The following is a 19,216-nucleotide window of genomic DNA, read 5'->3' as shown; positions in this document are numbered from 1 at the left end:
ATTAATATGTTTGGGGGGGCTGCAGTTCGCAAATGAATGCTTATCACCTTGCCTGGAACCCACCGACGTTAGTTTATTTTCCGCAATGAGAAGTATGTAGCAAACGCCTGAGAAGCGGGAAATGTAGTGCGAGTTGTCTGGCCACTTTATCACCCTGACAGCAGTCAAGAAATACGTTTCTCCAAGAGTCGTTCGCAAAATCGAAAAAGAGAGTTTGCGGCTTCGGGACTGTAATGTGATTGGATACGATGTTAACCCGAAGTACGGGTATATTCATTACGGAAACCGTTTACCATTGAATAACCAAACGGAAGCAAACATAGAAAAACTAGAATATCTATTGGACAAATGCAGGTATGCCCCTGCCCCGTTTTCCCCGCTTGCTTCCGCCAAAGAAACGCTGTGCAACGTAATCGGTGTATTTAAATTGTCCAAGGTGGTAACACCTTCAATGACAATGCCATCTGTCAAAAACCTTGGTCAGACAGGCCGAGTATATGGCAGAGAGGACGGTAAAATAATATAGCTAGGACAGCTCATTGAAGTCGTGTAGCTAGCTAACTCAATTCTAACGGCCACAGATATCTTAACACACATACATATTAGCTAGCAAGTTTATATCACATTTGCCTAGCTAGGACTAGACAGAATATTGACTTTAGCCAGCTACAGTATAGGTAGGCGACGTAACTAGCTGACTAGCTTCAGTAGTTAGCTGGCTTCCCGTGCTCGTCGTGTAATTTACGTGTTACATCAAGCAGTGTCGGTGTCAAAAAAGTAGCTAATAATAGTTACTTGACAGATCACTGCACCCTGAATCGCAAACTTGTGCTGAAGACTGGTGATGGACTTTCTTGCTGGCTGCATTGGAGGTAAGTCTGATTTGAAACACACCGCTTTCTAGCTAACTACTAGCACTGCAGCCAATGTTGGAAGGCTAGCTAGCACACCCCGTGTCTGTCTGGTTAGTGGGTAAATTAGCCGATTAAACTCAACCCCATGATCGAGTTTAGTCGGCAAGTGATGTCTGTAGCCATACCCACGCACGCTAGGCACTGCGTCACAAACTGTCGCCTTACTGTAGCTATGTCATCTAGCCATCATCACACCTACCAATCACACATATACTTGGCCTAAAACCGAAAGTGTAATTTGAGAAATGAATTCGTACATACTGTAGCTTAGACCATGTTGACCTTGACATTGTGAAACGTTCGACTTGTTCACCTCACCCAGTTTACCAGCATTGTGTGATGCCATCCGATTCCGAGATATCAACCACACTTTTGTTCTTGGCCAAGGAACGTTCTCCAAATTCTATCTAGTAATGGAAAACACGTGACATCATTATAGCTGTCTGGAACTATTCAGACAATGCATTGAAAACAATCACTCTATGTCTTATTGTAACATCATCAGTGCGTGACTTACACTGAAATAGGTGTCAGTACTCATTTTGGGTGCTGGTACGGAATATTTAGGTGCAGGAGCGCCGCAATACTTTTGAGCGAATAATATTCTAGAAGAGGAACAGGAGCTCAAGCAGTATAACATTTTAGGTACACAGCTCCAGTGAGCCCCTTCCCAAGTCAATCGAGGTACACAGCTCCAGTGAGCCCCTTCCCAAGTCAATCACTGAACAGCATCACTGAAATGGCTAACAATATCAATGTAAAACCTGAAGATACTGTACTCTAGCCTGCTTGCCATTTCTGTTCAGCTATTACATTCCACTCCTGTCATTTGATGTTGAATGTTAGCTAAAAATAATGTAGGCTACAGTTGGTCTGTGTACCAGTCTGTGAATAGTTGGTAGGCATGACAATTGTTGTAATGTAGATATATTTGCAGCGCCTTAGGCTATGTCAGAAAAGCTGCATATGTGAGGTTATGGGTATTTCATAGTTAGCCCTTATCTGGGTATCTGATTCCAGTGGTCTTCAATGTAGCCTTGGTAATATTCTTTTAAATGAGATTAGTCTATAGGTGTTCAGATCATAAAGTAAGTGGATGGTCCTGCTCTCCAGGAAGACCACGTTTATGTTGTTGAAAGCAAAAAGTATATTTCTTCCCTGGTGAAAGGGTTTATGATGAGTGATACATCTGTGGTGTCAGTTACTGCTCCGTCAACAGACAAACTAAGATTGATCTACTGTAAAAAAGGGGAGGCATCCACACACAACCCTTCACAGACCAATCACACTCTCCTTCCCACTGTCACGAATCTGCTGTGGAGTGGCTTGGTGTACTTGTAAACCCATAGGGGAGGGACCCAGCATGCTCAACGTGAGTGGACTGGCAGGAAAAGCCTGACTCGACTCAGAGGGCAACTTTAGTATTATATGAAAGTGTTGGCCTACTAGGCCAGACTGTTTAGAGCTGAGCCATAAGCGTACATGGGTGTAAACTGACCTTCATGTTGGCACCACATGTTCCATAGCAATAACATTGTAATTGTAATTACAACTGGAACTGTTGGTGTCAGCATGGCACCCTCCAAAAATGATGACAAGCAAAGTCTCTGAGCATTTGTAAATCAGTTCCACTGATATCTCCCGCCATTTCCAGGAAACTCTTTGCAGTAGGCCTTCAAAGGTGACTGTAGGCAGGGCTCGACAGTGTGACCATTTTACTCGCATATGCGCTTAAATATTTCGCAGTGCGACCTGGATTTTTTTTCTTCCAATTTAGCAGCACCAGCACACCTAGAAAAATATTTTGTTGCTAAATTTCTTTGTGTGCCTACATTTTTCAACCCATGCACCCACTCAGCATAGAGCCCTGATAGGGAAATTAATAACTTACGTTGTTACCTTGTCCAAGGAAGACACAGATCTTTACATAATACTGTACCACTGCAAATTCTAAGTAGGTACAAAAAGTGAAAGAAAAGAAAGAAATAGCTGAACTTTGCAAACTGCCCAGGTGCTTGTAGTTTGTTCCACTGTAGCTACTGTGGTATTAATACCTAAGATATTTCAAAATATTACCATAATTGCCCCTTGCCTGCCTGTTCACAAAGACACAAATCATGGTTGTAGTTTCGCTGAGGTCATTGTGTTGACTTGTGATCCCCTTGCAACCAACATATGCCTACTGCTGTTTTTTAACTGGTTTACAGAAGTAGCCTGGCTCTTATTGGCTGGCCGGGCCCAGGCCTCCCACTGTGACACAGCAGGTGCTGCTTAGTTAGCATTAGCCTAGCTGTTCTAGCCAGTCCAGAGAGGCAGACAGACCACAGATGGAGATATGGCCAATAACCAGAGCTCTGCAAACTGTTTGGGTTGTGGCTTTCTCATGGTGCCATGCTGGTCCACAAGACATTTCATTTCAGAATGTTATTGTTTAGGAACGGTTGGTGCCAATATGGAGGATAGTCTGCCAAACTCTGTAGACCTATATCAAGGCCTATAGCAGGACAGTTGCTGTCAGGGCCCAGTGCTGAAGTTTCACTCTAGTCAGAGCCAGGGGAGGAGAGGGCTTGTATTAGGTAAGGTTACACCAAAATACCAGAGTCAGTAGTGAGAGGTCTCACTGGCATCAGAACAAGGGTAGGATTGGGTACTCCTAAACACCAGTTATGTAGGCTAACTTGTAGAGCAGTCATCAGGACTTTTCCTGAAGAATCATGCTCTCTCCCCAGTGGCCTTGCCAGATATTAGTCAGCACTTTCTAGATCCATATAGCATCACTGTCTCAGAACTGGGTTCAGATACTATTTGAATTATTTTCAAATACTTTACTGGTGCCTAATTTAGTCTGTCTGGCTTAATTGACCAATATAATTGTCTCAACTGCTAATCCTGCCCATCTGGCTCGGAAGGCAGATTTCTCATACTATTTGAACCCAGGTCTGCTATTTGTTTATGGTTGCAGGTTGTTGTTGATGGCGACAGGGTTTACATTTCCTTCTCAGAAGAATCGCAGCTTGTATTTTGGCGGTCTGATGTGACATCCTCTATGTGAGGTGACATTAAAGGTATATGTTTCCAATCTCTGGACTTGTGATCTGAATAGCGGACACAGCTATTTATTTGGTTTCTGTAAGGCATGTAAAAAATAAAATAATCTGTCGTTTAGATGTATTCCCCCTACCAGAATACAACTTCTCAAACTGTCTGAATAATCCAGTGTAGCAAATCCAGTACAGTAGACCAATTTTGACTTAACTATCTGATCTCAGTAAAGTGTAGCGTTGGCTTTAGGCGATCCTGTCTATAATGGCTCTCTCATTCTTCTCTTCAGGTGCTGCCGGAGTCTTAGTAGGACACCCTTTTGACACGGTTAAGGTACGTTTGGTTTTTCTTTTTTCTTTTTCCCCCCTTCTATGCAAATAAAGCATGCAGTCACACAGTTCAATAGAGTTGCTGCTTATCTTAGACCAACCACAAAAGCAGCAATACAGTATGGTTGGGGTAAAGGGGTGATCTCTACACTATAACAGATGCTTTTTGTATGTATGGTGCTGATTTTGTACACATCCTTAGGTTACATAGGCTTAATAATTGTGGGATATTTTCTTGTTACCTGTAACAGGGGCTTTCTTCGTTTCACAGAAAAAGTCTTACAGTGTTAGTAGATACTACTTCACAACAGTACACTGTAGTAAGTACAGCAAAGGTCAAACCATCCACCCGTCTGTCTCACTTTGACTGTCTTGGTTTTGTTGAACCACAACAAGAATAGGACTCTTCCCTATCCCCTATCAACATCGCCTCTAGTAACTCTTTGATGTCTGACTGAATGTGGTTCACCAAGTTGTCAGAAAAAACATGTTTGTACATATATTTGTGTGTAATGGCGTCATACTCCGAATTCCCTCCCTTTTGTTCCTATGACTTTGATAGCATTGTCAGAAAGTGTTTGTTGGTTTAGGAGGGATGCTGATTGGCCATCCAGGTTCTATTTTACCTTTGACACAAACCTGTGTTTGTATTGCAGGTGAGACTACAGGTCCAGAATGTGGACAAGCCTCTTTACCGCGGGACCTACCACTGTTTCCAGTCCATCGTACGGCAGGAGTCAGTAAGTCCTACGTACATCTTTATCATTTAGTGGAAACTGTCTCCGATTTTTATATTTCAGCAGGTGATTATCACCCATTTCAAGTTGTTTGGTAGATTGTAACCCTATAGGCTACAGTTTTGTTTGATACTTTGGCCACTCTCCTATCAGCACAAGCACATTGAGGTATGCTCTGCTTGAGTTATTCAGAGGAAATGGCTCATTGGGTCTCTTGGCCTAAAGATGTTTTGGCATTTGTTGTGGTGTTATTGAGGGCAGTGTGTCCTGGGGGCTGAACCTGCCTGTCAGATGTACCGGTCTGGTCTTGTGACTGAGTGGGATGCCATTGCTATGGGCCATCTGAAATACTCACAGGGCTGGAATAGGGTGGAATAGAAGAGGCACTGGTAAGGGGTATTTTTAGGGGTATTGGGGAAAAAATACTTTGGTTTGTTTTCTCTTATAGATGGCTTATAACAGGTGTAAAATAATAAATAATGCATTATCTGCTTCAATGTTGTGGGTTCTATCAATGTAATTGTCTGCATCAGTTCGAATCACATATTTTATTTATTTAGAATTATGTGGCTCCCTTTTCATGCTACACAAGAGCCTTGAACACAGTCTCTTTCTAATGTCCCCACTTTTACTTTTCTTTCTCTCTACCTGCCCCATCTCACCTTCCCTTTCGCCTTCCCACCCCTTTCCTCCTCCCTACACAGATGTTTGGGCTGTACAAAGGCATCGGCTCCCCCATGATGGGCTTAACCTTTGTCAATGCCATAGTGTTTGGAGTGCAGGGCAACACCATGCGTTACCTGGGCCATGACACCCCTATGAACCAGTTCCTGGCTGGGGCCGCAGCTGGGGCAATACAGTGTGTCGTCTGCTGCCCCATGGAGTTGGCCAAGACACGCATGCAGATGCAAGGTAGGGATTACCAAAATAATGGGCTTTTACGTAGAAAGAGTGGCGACAACTACCATTCTCTCCAACTGCTTAAAGGTCCAATACAGCTGTTTTGATCTCAATATCAAATAATTTCGGGGTAGCAATGAAAGTACCTTTACTGTGATTTGTTTTAAATTCAAATGGTTAAAAAAATAAACAAAAATAGCTTCTTAGCTAAGAGCAATTTCTCAAGCAAGCATTTTACCTAGGACTTTCTGGGAGTGGAGTGGAGAGAACTGAAAACTAGCTGTTATTGGCAGAGATGTTTGGAACTCTTTCTTATTGGCCAATACTCCATCCCACCAAAACAGGCAGACATTTCAGGCAGTCTTTTCAAATGACTTTTACATTAAAAAGGCATTATCATTTTCAAAATGCCACAGTATTATTCCAACCTCAAAGTGTGAAATATATGTATTGATATAAATATGAGTGAGGTACAGTGCATTCAGAAAGTATTCAGACCCCTTGACTTTTTCAACATTTTGTTTCATTACAGCCTTATTCTAAAATTGATTAAGTTGTATTTTTTCCCTCATCATTCTACGCACAATACCCCATAATGACAAAGTAAAAAGTAGGTTTTGTAAAAAAAGAATTAAAAAAGAAGCAAATTTCTTCTTTTACCCTACAAGCTTTATTTGGGGAGTTTCTCCCAGGACTCTCCAGAGATGTTCGATCGGGTTCAAGTCAGGGTTCTGGCTGGGCCACTCAAGGACATTCAGAGACTGGTCCCGAAGCCACTCCTGCGTTGTCTTGGCTGTCCTTAGGGTCGATGTCCTGTGAGAAAGTGTACGTTCGGCCGAGTTTGAAGTCCGAACCTGCTCCAGACCGCTTTTGGTAACCGGGTTCTTGGTTACCTCCCTGATCAAGACCCTCCTCCCCCGATTGATCAGTTTGGTCGGACGACCAGCTCTAGGAAGTGTCTTGGTGGTTACAAAAATCTTCCATTTAAGAATAATGGAGGTCACTGTGTTCATTTACCGGCGAGATGTCTGGGATCGCCTCCTGGCTGTCCACCTATCCCGTGGACGTGATCAAGTCTAGCCTCCAGGTAGTCTAGCAGTACAGCAGCATCGCTGAGGAGGGAGTGGCACAGAGTGTTCACGCAAGGACTCGCCTCCACCCTGCTCAGGGCGTATCCCATCAATGCTGCCACTTTCACAACAATCATGCTGATGTATGCACAGGGGGTGGAAGAAGGCCCCAAGGACTGTGAGCTGGCTCACTACACACAGCTAGAGCAGCAGGCCCAAGCCTCCAGCCTGTGACCTGAGTCTGGAGGTGTTACTCCCACCTGAGCTGCTCTACTGTGAGGTGGGGGAGGTAGTGGTCCCATAGTGGTCCGACGCCCTTTGAATCTCTGAGTATGGAAACCCATAGGCTCCGGATTCCTGATCTATAGATATGCAGTGTGAGACTATAAATCTAATTTACTCTGGGCGGGTTTATTTCCTGCCTAATGACGGTAGCATTTTTAACTGAAATGGAGATGTCAATGCACTGATATATTTGAAAGATGAGATGAAGAAACAAAATAGAATTTTATGAAAGACAGAGGTTGAACCCCAAACGTGAGCTTCCCTTTCTCGGTTTGACCTTCTTGTATATCTACCAGAAACCAAAAGAGTTATGGAACGAATTGCAAAAATTCCTGAAGCTGGAGACTCACATCTCCCTCACTAGCTTTAAGCACCAGCTGTCAGAGCATTTTACAGATCACTGCACCTGTACTTAGCCTATCTGTAAACAGCCCACCTATCTACCTACCTCATCCCCATACTGGTATTTATTTATTTTGCTCCTTTGCACCCCAGTATCTCTACCTGCACATTCATCTTCTGCCGATCTACCATTCCAGTGTTTAACTGCTATATTGTAATTAAGTCGCCACCATTGGCCTAGTTTATTTCCTTAACTTACCTCATTTGCACTTTTTGTTTTGTTCTACTGTATTATTGACTGTATTTTTTGTTTATTCCATGTGTAACTCTGTGTGGTTGTATGTGTCGGATTGCTACTCTTTATCTTGGCCAGGTCGCAGTTACAAATGAGAACTTGTTCTCAACTAGCCTACCTGGTTAAATAAAGGTGAAATATATATGTATATTTTAAATGGTCTCACCCCACCCCCCTAAGTTTTAGATGCACTATTGTTAAGTGACTGCTGGATCTAACTGGTACAACCACAAGCCTACTAACTAGCACAGTATGAACTGATTATGCAGTTTTTGTCTTGTATACCTCTGTCCTCTTTGCACAGTAACTATTCAGTAGTCTACTTTGGCCTGTAGGGAGATTTATATGTACTGTGGAGTAGTAGTTGAACTAAAGCACTTCTCATGTCTAAACTGAAACGCAACATATACTGTACCTGAGCGATATCTGAATGCTGAAGGAAAGCCCAGAATGTGATGTTTTGTGTTTGAACACAGTGTTAATCACTGTTAGAGTTGGCAGTAATGTCATGTGTTTTGTGTTTTACTGAATAATGTGAAGTTTGGTGTTTTACTTGTGTGTAAATGTGAGCTTAATTTGACTTACTCTATAAATATCCCAAATACTGGAGTGAGGGTTTTTGTTTGTGTAATGTTAGCTCCATGCATGTTTGCTCCGTATCAGAATGTTGTTGTTATTATTATTAGTTGAGCCTGAATGCTACTATCGTTGCTGTTAACTAATCTAGTTGTTCTCTTGGACTGATAACCCATTGGCTCTCCTCATCCTGTGTTCTTTAGTATATCTGTTACTGTTAACTCCGGGCCATTAGAGGTTTTGTAATTGGGTGTTTATGCCTGTTTTTTTTTTTTTTTTTTTACTGGTTTGTGAGCAACTGAGTAATATTTCCACATTTTGGCAGATCTCTCCTATATGTATGATGGGAACATTTGTAAGTTCTTGTGTGAGGGTATTCATATAGTAGGCTATATACACTACCCGTCACAAGTTTGGACACCAGCTCATTCAAGGGTTTTTCTTTATTTTTTACTATCTTCTACATTGTAGAAAAGTAGTTGTCTTCGCTATGAAATAACACATAGAATCATGTAGTAATCAAAATGTTATTTTAGATCCTTCAAAGTAGACACACTTTGCCTTGATGATAGCTTTGAACACTCTTTTCATTCTCTCAACCAGCTTCATGAGGTAGTCACCTGGAATCCATTTCAATTAACAGGTGTGCCTTGTTAAAAGTACATTTGTGGAATTTCTTTCCTTTTTAATGCATTTGAGCCAATCTGTTGTGTTGTGACAAGGTAAAGGTGGTATACAGAAGATAGCCCTATTTGGTAAAAGACCAAGTCCATATTATGGCAAGAACAGCTCAAAAAAGCAAAAAGAAATGACAGTCCATTACTTTAAGACATGAAGGTCAGTCAATCTGGAAAATTCATAGAACTTTGAAAGTTTCTTCAAGTGCAGTGCAAAAACCACCAAGTGCTATGGTTAAACTGGCTCTCATGAGGACCGCCACAGGAAAGGAAGACCCAGATATACTTCTGCTGCAGACGATGAGTTCATTAGCTGCACCTCAGATTGCAGGCCAAATAAATGATTCACTGAGTTCAAATAACAGACACATCTTAACATTGAAATTGTGTGAATCAGCCCTTTATGGTAAATTTGCTGCAGACGATGAGTTCATTAGCTGCACCTCAGATTGCAGGCCAAATAAATGCTTCACTGAGTTCAAATAACAGACATCTTAACATTGAAATTGTGTGAATCAGCCCTTTATGGTCAATTTGCTGCAAAGAAACCACTAACGAACACCAATAATAAGAAGACTTGCTTGGGCCAAGCAGCGCGAGCAATGGACATTAGACTGGTGGAAATCTGTCCTTAGGTCTGATGAGTCCAAATTAAAGATTTTTGGTTCCAACCGCCATGCTTTTGTGAGACGCAGAGTAGGTGAACAGATGCTCTCCGCATGTGTGGTTCTCACCGTGAAGCATGGAGGAGGAGGTATGATGGTGTGGAGGTGCTTTGCTGGTGACAGATTTATTTAGAAGTCAAGGCGCACTTAACCAGCATGGCTACCACAGCATTCTGCAGCGATACGCCATCCAATCTGGTTTGCGCTTAGTCCCACTATAATTTGTTTTTCAACAGCATGTGCATGGAAACCTGGTTTATGATAGTGGCATGCTTTAGAGCATTCCATTATATGGCATTATCCGCATCTCTCTGGCCACTACGACATAATGACATTCCCCACACCTCTGATTCATTTGGGTTAAATGCGGAAGACACATTTTGCTTGAATGCATTGTGGTGCAGCTGACTACATATGCCCTTTCCCTAAAACGGCCGCAATGACGTAATGACATTCTCTTAATGAGCCACTATGACATCATAATGACTGTCTCTAACATACCGGTATCCACTATGACATCGTACTGAATTGTTGAATGTAACAATATTCTGGTTGGTCAGGAGTTATTTGCTGCTTGGATAAAACAGCCACAACCCTTGTAATGCTGCTGTCCTGCAGTCCCCTGAATTGTGGTTGTGAAGTAATGGGGGAAATAAATATTGAGTGGAATTCAGTATGCCAATCAGACTTTCCAGTGCTAAGTGTTCATTTCAACCTCTTTTTATATACTATCTCATGTCATGTGTTTATGGAACCATAATGTTTTATTGTATTCATTTTAATATTCTCCTAATAATACTCCTTCAGTCCTAGACCTAACCGAGGCTAAAGTTAGCAACTAGCAATTGCAAATAATTTGGACTCTAGCTTTGTGGCAAGATGCAATATGTACCAGTTGTCTGATAATTTAGAAAGGAGAAGGAATATTTTTCAATCTCAATTAGTCTTGGTGTCCTCAATGTTTGGGTCTCTTATCTTGTGGGTTTAGGTTTACTGTTACAAAGATGAGCTTGAAAATAGAAAACTCAAAAGATGGAGTCACTGATATTTTTGTAACAAACTAATGATTGATAGACATGGTAGCCCCACTCCTTTACTTTGCACTGCAGCATTGATTTGATTTTGAACAGATATATTGCCAGCCTTGGTTTATATACTGCCACTTGCAGTTCTGGAATGTTTGCTCACAAGTATAATTAATTGTCTTATTCCTTTTGATTCCCTGGATGGACTCATGTGATCCTTCCTTAACCCATAGGAAGTCACACCAAGTTGACTACTTCAGTGGTGAAAGTCATCAATGGCGCTGTCCATGCTAAAACTGACTTTTGGGCACTATAGTCCTCTATATCAGTGCCACCATGATGCGACTGCTTGTCATCTCTGCAAAATTACTACCACCTGGACAATGAGATGGCTGTTTGGGCAATACAAAGGAATCGGCTCTCCCATGATGGGCCGAACCTTCATCAACGCCATAGTGTTTGCAATGCGGATATTGGCATTCCATGACACCCCTATGAACCAGTTCCTGGTTGGGGTTTCAGCCGGGGCCATCCAGTGTGTCATCTGCTGCCCCATGGAGCTGGCCAAGATGGACTCATGCAGATATAAGATACAGTATCACCTGAATAGAGTGCTTTACTGGCCCAGATACGCTTGCAGATGCAAGGTATCACCATAACACCGAGGTTTTACGTACTAGGCAAAAAAGACGACTACCAATACTCTCTGACAGCTAAAAACAGTCTGAAGGAGAAAATGGTCATCCATTGTGCACATTTGTATGGCTAGGGTAAAACCAGGTCATCACCTAAGGTACCACTCTGGGCAGATGGAGGCTAAAGATTGAGAGGAGGAGTTCTGGAAGACGTGTGGAGGAGCTGTAAGAAGAGGCCTCTGGTGAACGTTCACACTGCGGGTGAATGTGGTCTTCCGACCCTACCAGATGGGCAGAGGAAGGGAGATGCTGTCTTGGTATCATAATCATCTGCGTCTTTTTCTGCACGATCTTTGTTAAACTGTAAAGTCTAAAGAAAAGAGCGTGAAGGCGAGCTGAACCAGTGTGCGTTGCGAGCTACACTGCTTCCTGACTTTTTATACTGAACTAACACTGCATTTACACAGGCAGCCTAATTTGTGATTTTTATTTCTGTCACTAATTGGTCAAAAGATCAGAATTGCTGTGCCTGTGAAATTGAAAGTGTCATATTACCTGAAGTTGACATTTGCTTGTTGTCTATGTTCAGTGTTCTTTTTGGCATGTTGGAACTACATTTGACCCTTCTTTTTTTTTTCGTGGGAGACTGTGGAGTGTGGCTGGAGTTTTAATCGTGGTTGCTCGCTTCAAAACTGTTCGAGGGTAGAGAATGGTTAGCACTGGGGGGGGTTTCCATAGGAGACGGCATCATTTGATTATAAAAGGGAGGACGATTAAATTATTCCTTCTTCTTTTGGATGCTGAAGATCGGCTAGACTTGTGGTCACTGAATGGGTTAATGAGAATGAAAACGATGTAAACCATATGCCGTGGCCATCTCAGTCACCAGATCTCAACCCAATTGAACACATATGGGAGATTCTGGAGGGGTGCCTGAGAATGTTTTCCACCACCATCAACAAAACTCCAAATTATGGAATTTAGCATCCCTCCAATTGAGCTCCAGAAACTTGTAGAATCTATGCCCAGTTGGATTGAATCAGTTCTTGCACATGCTGTCCCAATGCTCTATTAAAACACTTTATGTTGGTGTTCCCCTTATTTTAGCAGTTACCTGTATATGCTTATGAATTCATGAACAAGTATTTGACCTGTTTTGGCAACCTTCAGGTATTAAAACTGTATTTTTCTATTGTGTTACTAAGGCACAGGGGAGAAGAAGTCCAAGTCGAAGCTGTACAAGAACTCCCTGGATTGTCTAGCACATATCTACAAGCGGGAGGGGCTGCTGGGTGTGAACCGCGGCATGGTCACCACGTTGATCCGAGAGACCCCCTGCTTTGGAGTCTACTTCCTGACCTACGACATCCTAACCCGCTCCATTGGCTGCGAGCCCGGCGACCGTTACATGATCCCCAAGCTGCTCTTTGCCGGCGGGATGTCGGGTGTCACCTGCTGGCTGTCCACCTATCCTGTGGACGTGATTAAGTCCCGCCTCCAGGCGGACGGGGTGGGCGGAGTCTACCAGTACAGCAGCATCGCTGACTGCGTGCGGCAGAGTGTGAAGAGGGAGGGGCTCATAGTGTTCACGCGAGGTCTCACCTCCACCCTGCTCAGGGCGTTTCCCGTCAACGCTGTCACCTTTGCCACAGTCACTCTGGTGCTGATGTACGCACGGGGGGTGGAGGGGCCAAAGGACAGTGAACCCACGACCCCCGTCACAGCTCACCACACACAGCTGCAGCAGCAGGCCCAAGCCTCCAGCCTGTGACCTGAGTCTGGAGAAGTGTTAAACCCACCTGAGCTGCTCTACTGTGGGGTGAAGGAGGGAAACCCATAGGGCCAAATACACTTTGAATCTGAGTATGGAAGCACATATACATACAGCTGAATCAGGAGTCTATCTATAGATATGCAGTGTCTCCACTTGACTTGTAAATATAATTTACTCAAAGCACTGATATCGTTGGAAGATGAGATAAAGAAAGAAAATTGGATGTAGTGAGACAGATTCTGAACCCAAAGCTTGATATGACTCTAATATTTCTTCCAAAAACCAAAATAGTTATGGTTAGGTCGCTGGTACTAACTGGTACAATCACAAGTCCACTAACTAAGAGTGTAAATCCAATAAAATTTTATGTGTCACATACTTTGTAGACAACAGGTGACATGCTTACTTACGGATCCTTTTCCCAACAATGCAGAGCTAAAGATAAGATATATTTTTTGAATAAAAATAGGGACGTGGGGATTAAATACACTGTAAATAAGAATAATGATTCAAAATAACATGGCACAAACGATGTGCAGGGGTACTAGGTAATTGAGGTACAGTTGAAGTCGGAAGTTTACATACACCTTAGTCAAATGCTCTTATCCAGAGCGACTTACAAATTGGTACATTCACCTTATGACATCCAGTGGAACAGTCACTTTACAATAGTGCATCTAAATCTTAAAGGGGGGGGTGAGGGATTACTTATCCTATCCTAGGTATTCCTTAAAGAGGTGGGGTTTCAGGTGTCTCCGGAAGGTGGTGATTGACTCCGCTGTCCTGGCGTCGTGAGGGAGTTTGTTCCACCATTGGGGGGCCAGAGCAGCGAACAGTTTTGACTGGGCTGAGCGGGAGCTGTACTTCCTCAGTGGTAGGGAGGCGAGCAGGCCAGAGGTGGATGAACGCAGTGCCCTTGTTTGGGTGTAGGGCCTGATCAGAGCCTGGAGGTACTGAGGTGCCGTTCCCCTCACAGCTCCGTAGGCAAGCACCATGGTCTTGTAGCGGATGCGAGCTTCAACTGGAAGCCAGTGGAGAGAACGGAGGAGCGTGGTGATGTGAGAGAACTAGGGAAGGTTGAACACCAGACGGGCTGCGGCGTTCTGGATGAGTTGAAGGGGTTTAATGGCACAGGCAGGGAGCCCAGCCAACAGCGAGTTGCAGTAATCCAGACGGGAGATGACAAGTGCCTGGATTAGGACCTGCGCCGCTTCCTGTGTGAGGCAGGGTCGTACTCTGCGGATGTTGTAGAGCATGAACCTACAGGAACGGGCCACCGCCTTGATGTTGGTTGAGAACGACAGGGTGTTGTCCAGGATCACGCCAAGGTTCTTAGCGCTTTGGGAGGAGGACACAATGGAGTTGTCAACCGTGATGGCGAGATCATGGAACGGGCAGTCCTTCCCCGGGAGGAAGAGCAGCTCCGTTTTGCCGAGGTTCAGCTTGAGGTGGTGATCCGTCATCCACACTGATATGTCTGCCAGACATGCAGAGATGCGATTCGCCACCTGGTCATCAGAAGGGGGAAAGGAGGAGATTAATTGTGTGTCGTCTGCATAGCAATGATAGGAGAGACCATGTGAGGTTATGACAGAGCCAAGTGACTTGGTGTATAGCGAGAATAGGAGAGGGCCTAGAACTGAGCCCTGGGGGACACCAGTGGTGAGAGCGCGTGGTGAGGAGACAGATTCTCGCCATGCCACCTGGTAGGAGCGACCTGTCAGGTAGGACGCAATCCAAGCGTGGGCCACGCCGGAGATGCCCAACTCGGAGAGGGTGGAGAGGAGGATCTGATGGTTCACAGTATCGAAGGCAGCCGATAGATCTAGAAGGATGAGAGCAGAGGAGAGAGAGTTAGCTTTAGCAGTGCGGAGCGCCTCCGTGATACAGAGGAGAGCAGTCTCAGTTGAATGACTAGTCTTGAAACCTGACTGATTTGGATCAAGAAGGTCATTCAGAGAGAGATAGCGGGAGAGCTGGCCAAGGACGGCACGTTCAAGAGTTTTGGAGAGAAAAGAAAGAAGGGATACTGGTCTGTAATTGTTGACATCGGAGGGATCGAGTGTAGGTTTTTTCAGAAGGGGTGCAACTCTCGCTCTCTTGAAGACGGAAGGGACGTAGCCAGCGGTCAGGGATGAGTTGATGAGCGGGGTGAGGTAAGGGAGAAGGTCTCCGGAAATGGTCTGGGAGAAGAGAGGAGGGGATAGGGTCAAGCGGGCAGGTTGTTGGGCGGCCGGCCGTCACAAGACGCGAGATTTCATCTGGAGAGAGAGGGGAGAAAGAGGTCAGCACAGGGTAGGGCAGTGTGAGCAGAACCAGCGGTGTCGTTTGACTTAGCAAACGAGGATCGGATGTCGTCGACCTTCTTTTCAAAATGGTTGACGAAATCATCTGCAGAGAGGGAGGAGGGGGGGGGAGGGGGAGGAGGATTCAGGAGGGACTAGAAGGTGGCAAAGAGCTTCCTAGGGTTAGAGGCAGATGCTTGGAATTTAGAGTGGTAGAAAGTGGCTTTAGCAGCAGAGACAGAGGAGGAAAATGTAGAGAGGAGGGAGTGAAAGGATGCCAGGTCCGCAGGGAGGCGAGTTTTCCTCCATTTCCGCTCGGCTGCCCGGAGCCCTGTTCTGTGAGCAAGGTGAGAGGGTGAGGTCAAAAGAGGAGAGGAGTGGAAAGGAGGCAGAGAGGAACGAGTCAAAGGTAGACGTGGGGAGGTTAAAGTCGCCCAGAACTGTGAGAGGTGAGCCGTCCTCAGGAAAGGAGCTTATCAAGGCATCAAGCTCATTGATGAACTCTCCGAGGGAACCTGGAGGGCGATAAATGATAAGGATGTTAAGCTTGAAAGGGCAGGTAACTGTGACAGCATGGAATTCAAAGGAGGCGATAGACAGATGGGTAAGGGGAGAAAGAGAGAATGACCACTTGGGAGAGATGAGGATCCCGGTGCCACCACCCCGCTGACCAGAAACTCTCGGGTGTGCGAGAACACGTGGGCGGACGAAGAGAGAGCAGTAGGAGTGGCAGTGTTATCTGTGGTGATCCATGTTTCCGTCAGTGCCAAGAAGTCGAGGGACTGGAGGGAGGCATAGACTGAGATGAACTCTGCCTTGTTGGCCGCAGATCGGCAGTTCCAGAGGCTACCGGAGACCTGGAACTCCACGTGGGTCGTGCGCGCTGGGACCACCAGATTAGGGTGGCCGCGGCCACGCGGTGTGGAGCGTTTGTATGGTCTGTGCAGAGAGGAGAGAACAGGGATAGACAGACACATAGTTGACAGGCTACAGAAGAGGCTACGCTAATGCAAAGGAGATTGGAATGACAAGTGGACTACACGTCTCGAATGTTCAGGAAGTTAAGCTTACGTAGCAAGAATCTTATTGACTAAAATGATTAAACTTCCGACTTCAACTGTAGCTATGTTGTAGCTATGTTGTGTACATATAAATAGGGGTGAAGTGACAATGCCTCAGGATAGATAATACACAGTAGTAACAGCAGCAGTGTGCGTGCGTGTTCGTTTTTTACTATACTTGTGGGCACCAGAAGTTCCCTCATGAATAGTACACTAACAAAATATTTACCATGTGGGGACCAATAAACTGTACCCAGAAGGTCAAATGCTATTTCTAGCGGGTTTACCATTAAAAATGAGTGTTAGGGAGAATTAGGATTTTTAATTGGACTGAAATGTGTGTCCACACATGGTTAGTTGTACAAGACTGTGTGGCACCCCTGTGTTGAGGGTCAGTGTGGTGAATGCGGTGTTGCCTACCTTCACCACCTGGGGGAGGCCCATCAGGAAGTCCAGGATCCAGATGCAGAGGGAAAGGGGGATACCTAAGTCAGTTGTTCAACTGAAATGTGTCTTCCACATTTAACCCAACCCCTCTGAATCAGAGGACATGTTCAGTGTCCTGTGCTCCACAGGTGCTCCTGTGGTGGGAAAGTACAGTGTGGAGTGCAATAGAGACCATTTCATCTATGGATCTGTTTGGACAATATACGATTTGGAGTGGGTCCAGGGTGTCTGGGATGATGGTGTTGATGTGAGCCATTACCAGACTTTCATGGTTACAGATGTGAGTACTACGAGGCGATAGTCATTTAGACATGTTACCTTGGCTTTCTTGGACACAGGAATATGGTGGTCTGCTTGAAACATGTACACTACCGTTCAAAAGTTTGGGGTCACGTAGAAATGTCTTTGTATTTTAAAGAAAAGCAACAAAAAAAATGTCAATTTAAAATGTCAAATTGATGCCTCACAAGTCCTCAACTGGCAGCTTCATTACATAGTACCTGCAAAGCACCAGTCTCAACGTCAACAGTGAAGAGGCGACTCCAGGATGCTGTCCTTCTAGGCAGAGTTCCACTATCCACTGTCTGTTCTTTTTGCCCATCATAATCTTTTATTTTTATTGGCCAGTCTGAGATTTGGCTTTTTCTTTGCATCTCTGCCTAAAGGCCATCATCCCTGAGACTCCTCTTCACTGTTAACCTTAAGACTGGTGTTTTGCGGGTACAATTTTAATGAAGCTGACAGTTGGGAACTTGTGAGGTGTCTGTTTCTCGACCTAGACACACTAATGTACTTGTCCTCTTGCTCAGTTGTGCACCGGGGCCTCCCACTCTTTCTATCCTGGTGAAAGCCAGTTTGCTCTGTTCTGTGAAGGGAGTAGTACAAGTGTTGTACTAGATCTTCAGTTTCTTGGCAATTTCTCACATGGAATAGCCTTCATTTCTCAGAACAAGAATAGACTGACGAGTTTCAGAGGAAAGTCCTTTGTTTCTGGCCATTTTGAGCCTGTAATCGAACCCACAAATGCTGATGCTCCAGATACTCAACTAGTCTAAAGAAGGCCAGTTTTTTTATTGCTTCTTTAATTAGAACAACAGCTTTCCGCTGAGCTATCATAAATGCAAAAGGGTTCTCTGATGATAAATTAGCCTTTTTTAAAAGGTTAAACTTGGATTAGCTAACACAACGTGACATTAGAACACAGGAGTGATGGTTGCTGATAATGGGCCTCTGTACGCCTATTTAGATATTATTAAAAATCAGCCGTTTCCAGCTACAATAGTCATTTACAACATTAACCATGTCTACACTGTATTTCTTATCAATTTTATGTTATTTTAATGGACAAAAACTAATTTATTCTTTCAAAAACAAGGACATTTCCAGGTGACTCACCTTTTGAACGGTAGTGTAGGTATTACGGACTGGATCAGGTAGAAAGTGTCAGTGGAGAAGACACATGCCAGCTGCTCAGCGGATGCTCTTGCATTGTTCAGTGTTGCTTGCCTTGAAACGAGCATAGTAGGCATTTAGCTCGTCTGATAGGCTCGTATCACTGGGCAGCTCATGATTGGGTTTCTTTTTGTAATCTGTGATAGTTTGCAAGCCTTGCTCTATCCGACGAACGTAAGAGCTGGTTTAGTAGGATTCGATCTTAGTCCTGTATTGAAATTGCCTGTTTGTTGGTTCATCGGAAGGCGTAGTGGGACTTCTTATAAGTGTCCGGATTAGTGTCCCGCTCCTTGAAAGCAGAAGCTTTAGCTCAGTGCGGATGTTGCCTGTTATCTATGGCTTCTGGTTGGGATATGTATGTACGGTCACTGTGGGGATGATGTAGTCGATGCACTTATTAATGAAGCTGGTGACTGATGTGGTAAACTCCTCAATGCCATCGAATGAATCTCGGAACCTATTCCATTCTGTGCTAGCAAAACGGTGATGTAGCATAGCATCCGCTTCATCGGACCACTTCCAATTGAGCGTGTCGATGGTTCTTCCTGTTTGATTTTTTTGCTTGTAAGCAGGGATCGGGAAGATCGAGTTATGGTCAGATTTGCCAAATGGAAGGTGAGGGAGAGCGTTGTATGCTTCTCTGTGTGGAGTGAAGGTGGTCTAGAGTTTGTTTTTTCTTCTTCCTCTAGTTGCCAGTGGTGTAAA

At 44.4% G+C, this 19,216-nt stretch overlaps 1 protein-coding gene across 1 annotated transcript; it reads left to right on the top strand.

Moving 5' to 3' along the window:
* Positions 1–844: 844 nt before the first annotated feature.
* LOC123991682 (mitochondrial basic amino acids transporter-like) lies at positions 845–13,912 on the top strand. Its single transcript, XM_046293331.1, has 6 exons — positions 845–872; positions 4,246–4,289; positions 4,942–5,025; positions 5,727–5,934; positions 12,411–12,421; positions 12,721–13,912. The coding sequence occupies exons 1-6, from the start codon at positions 845–847 to the stop codon at positions 13,261–13,263; spliced, it is 918 nt and encodes a 305-aa protein (XP_046149287.1). The 3' UTR covers positions 13,264–13,912.
* The last annotated feature ends 5,304 nt before the right edge of the window (positions 13,913–19,216 follow it).

The sequence above is a fragment of the Oncorhynchus gorbuscha genome, linkage group LG12, assembly GCF_021184085.1.
Source record: "Oncorhynchus gorbuscha isolate QuinsamMale2020 ecotype Even-year linkage group LG12, OgorEven_v1.0, whole genome shotgun sequence".
In the NCBI taxonomy this organism is placed as follows: Eukaryota; Metazoa; Chordata; class Actinopteri; order Salmoniformes; family Salmonidae; genus Oncorhynchus; species Oncorhynchus gorbuscha.
This window is presented reverse-complemented; position numbering and strand designations above follow the sequence as displayed.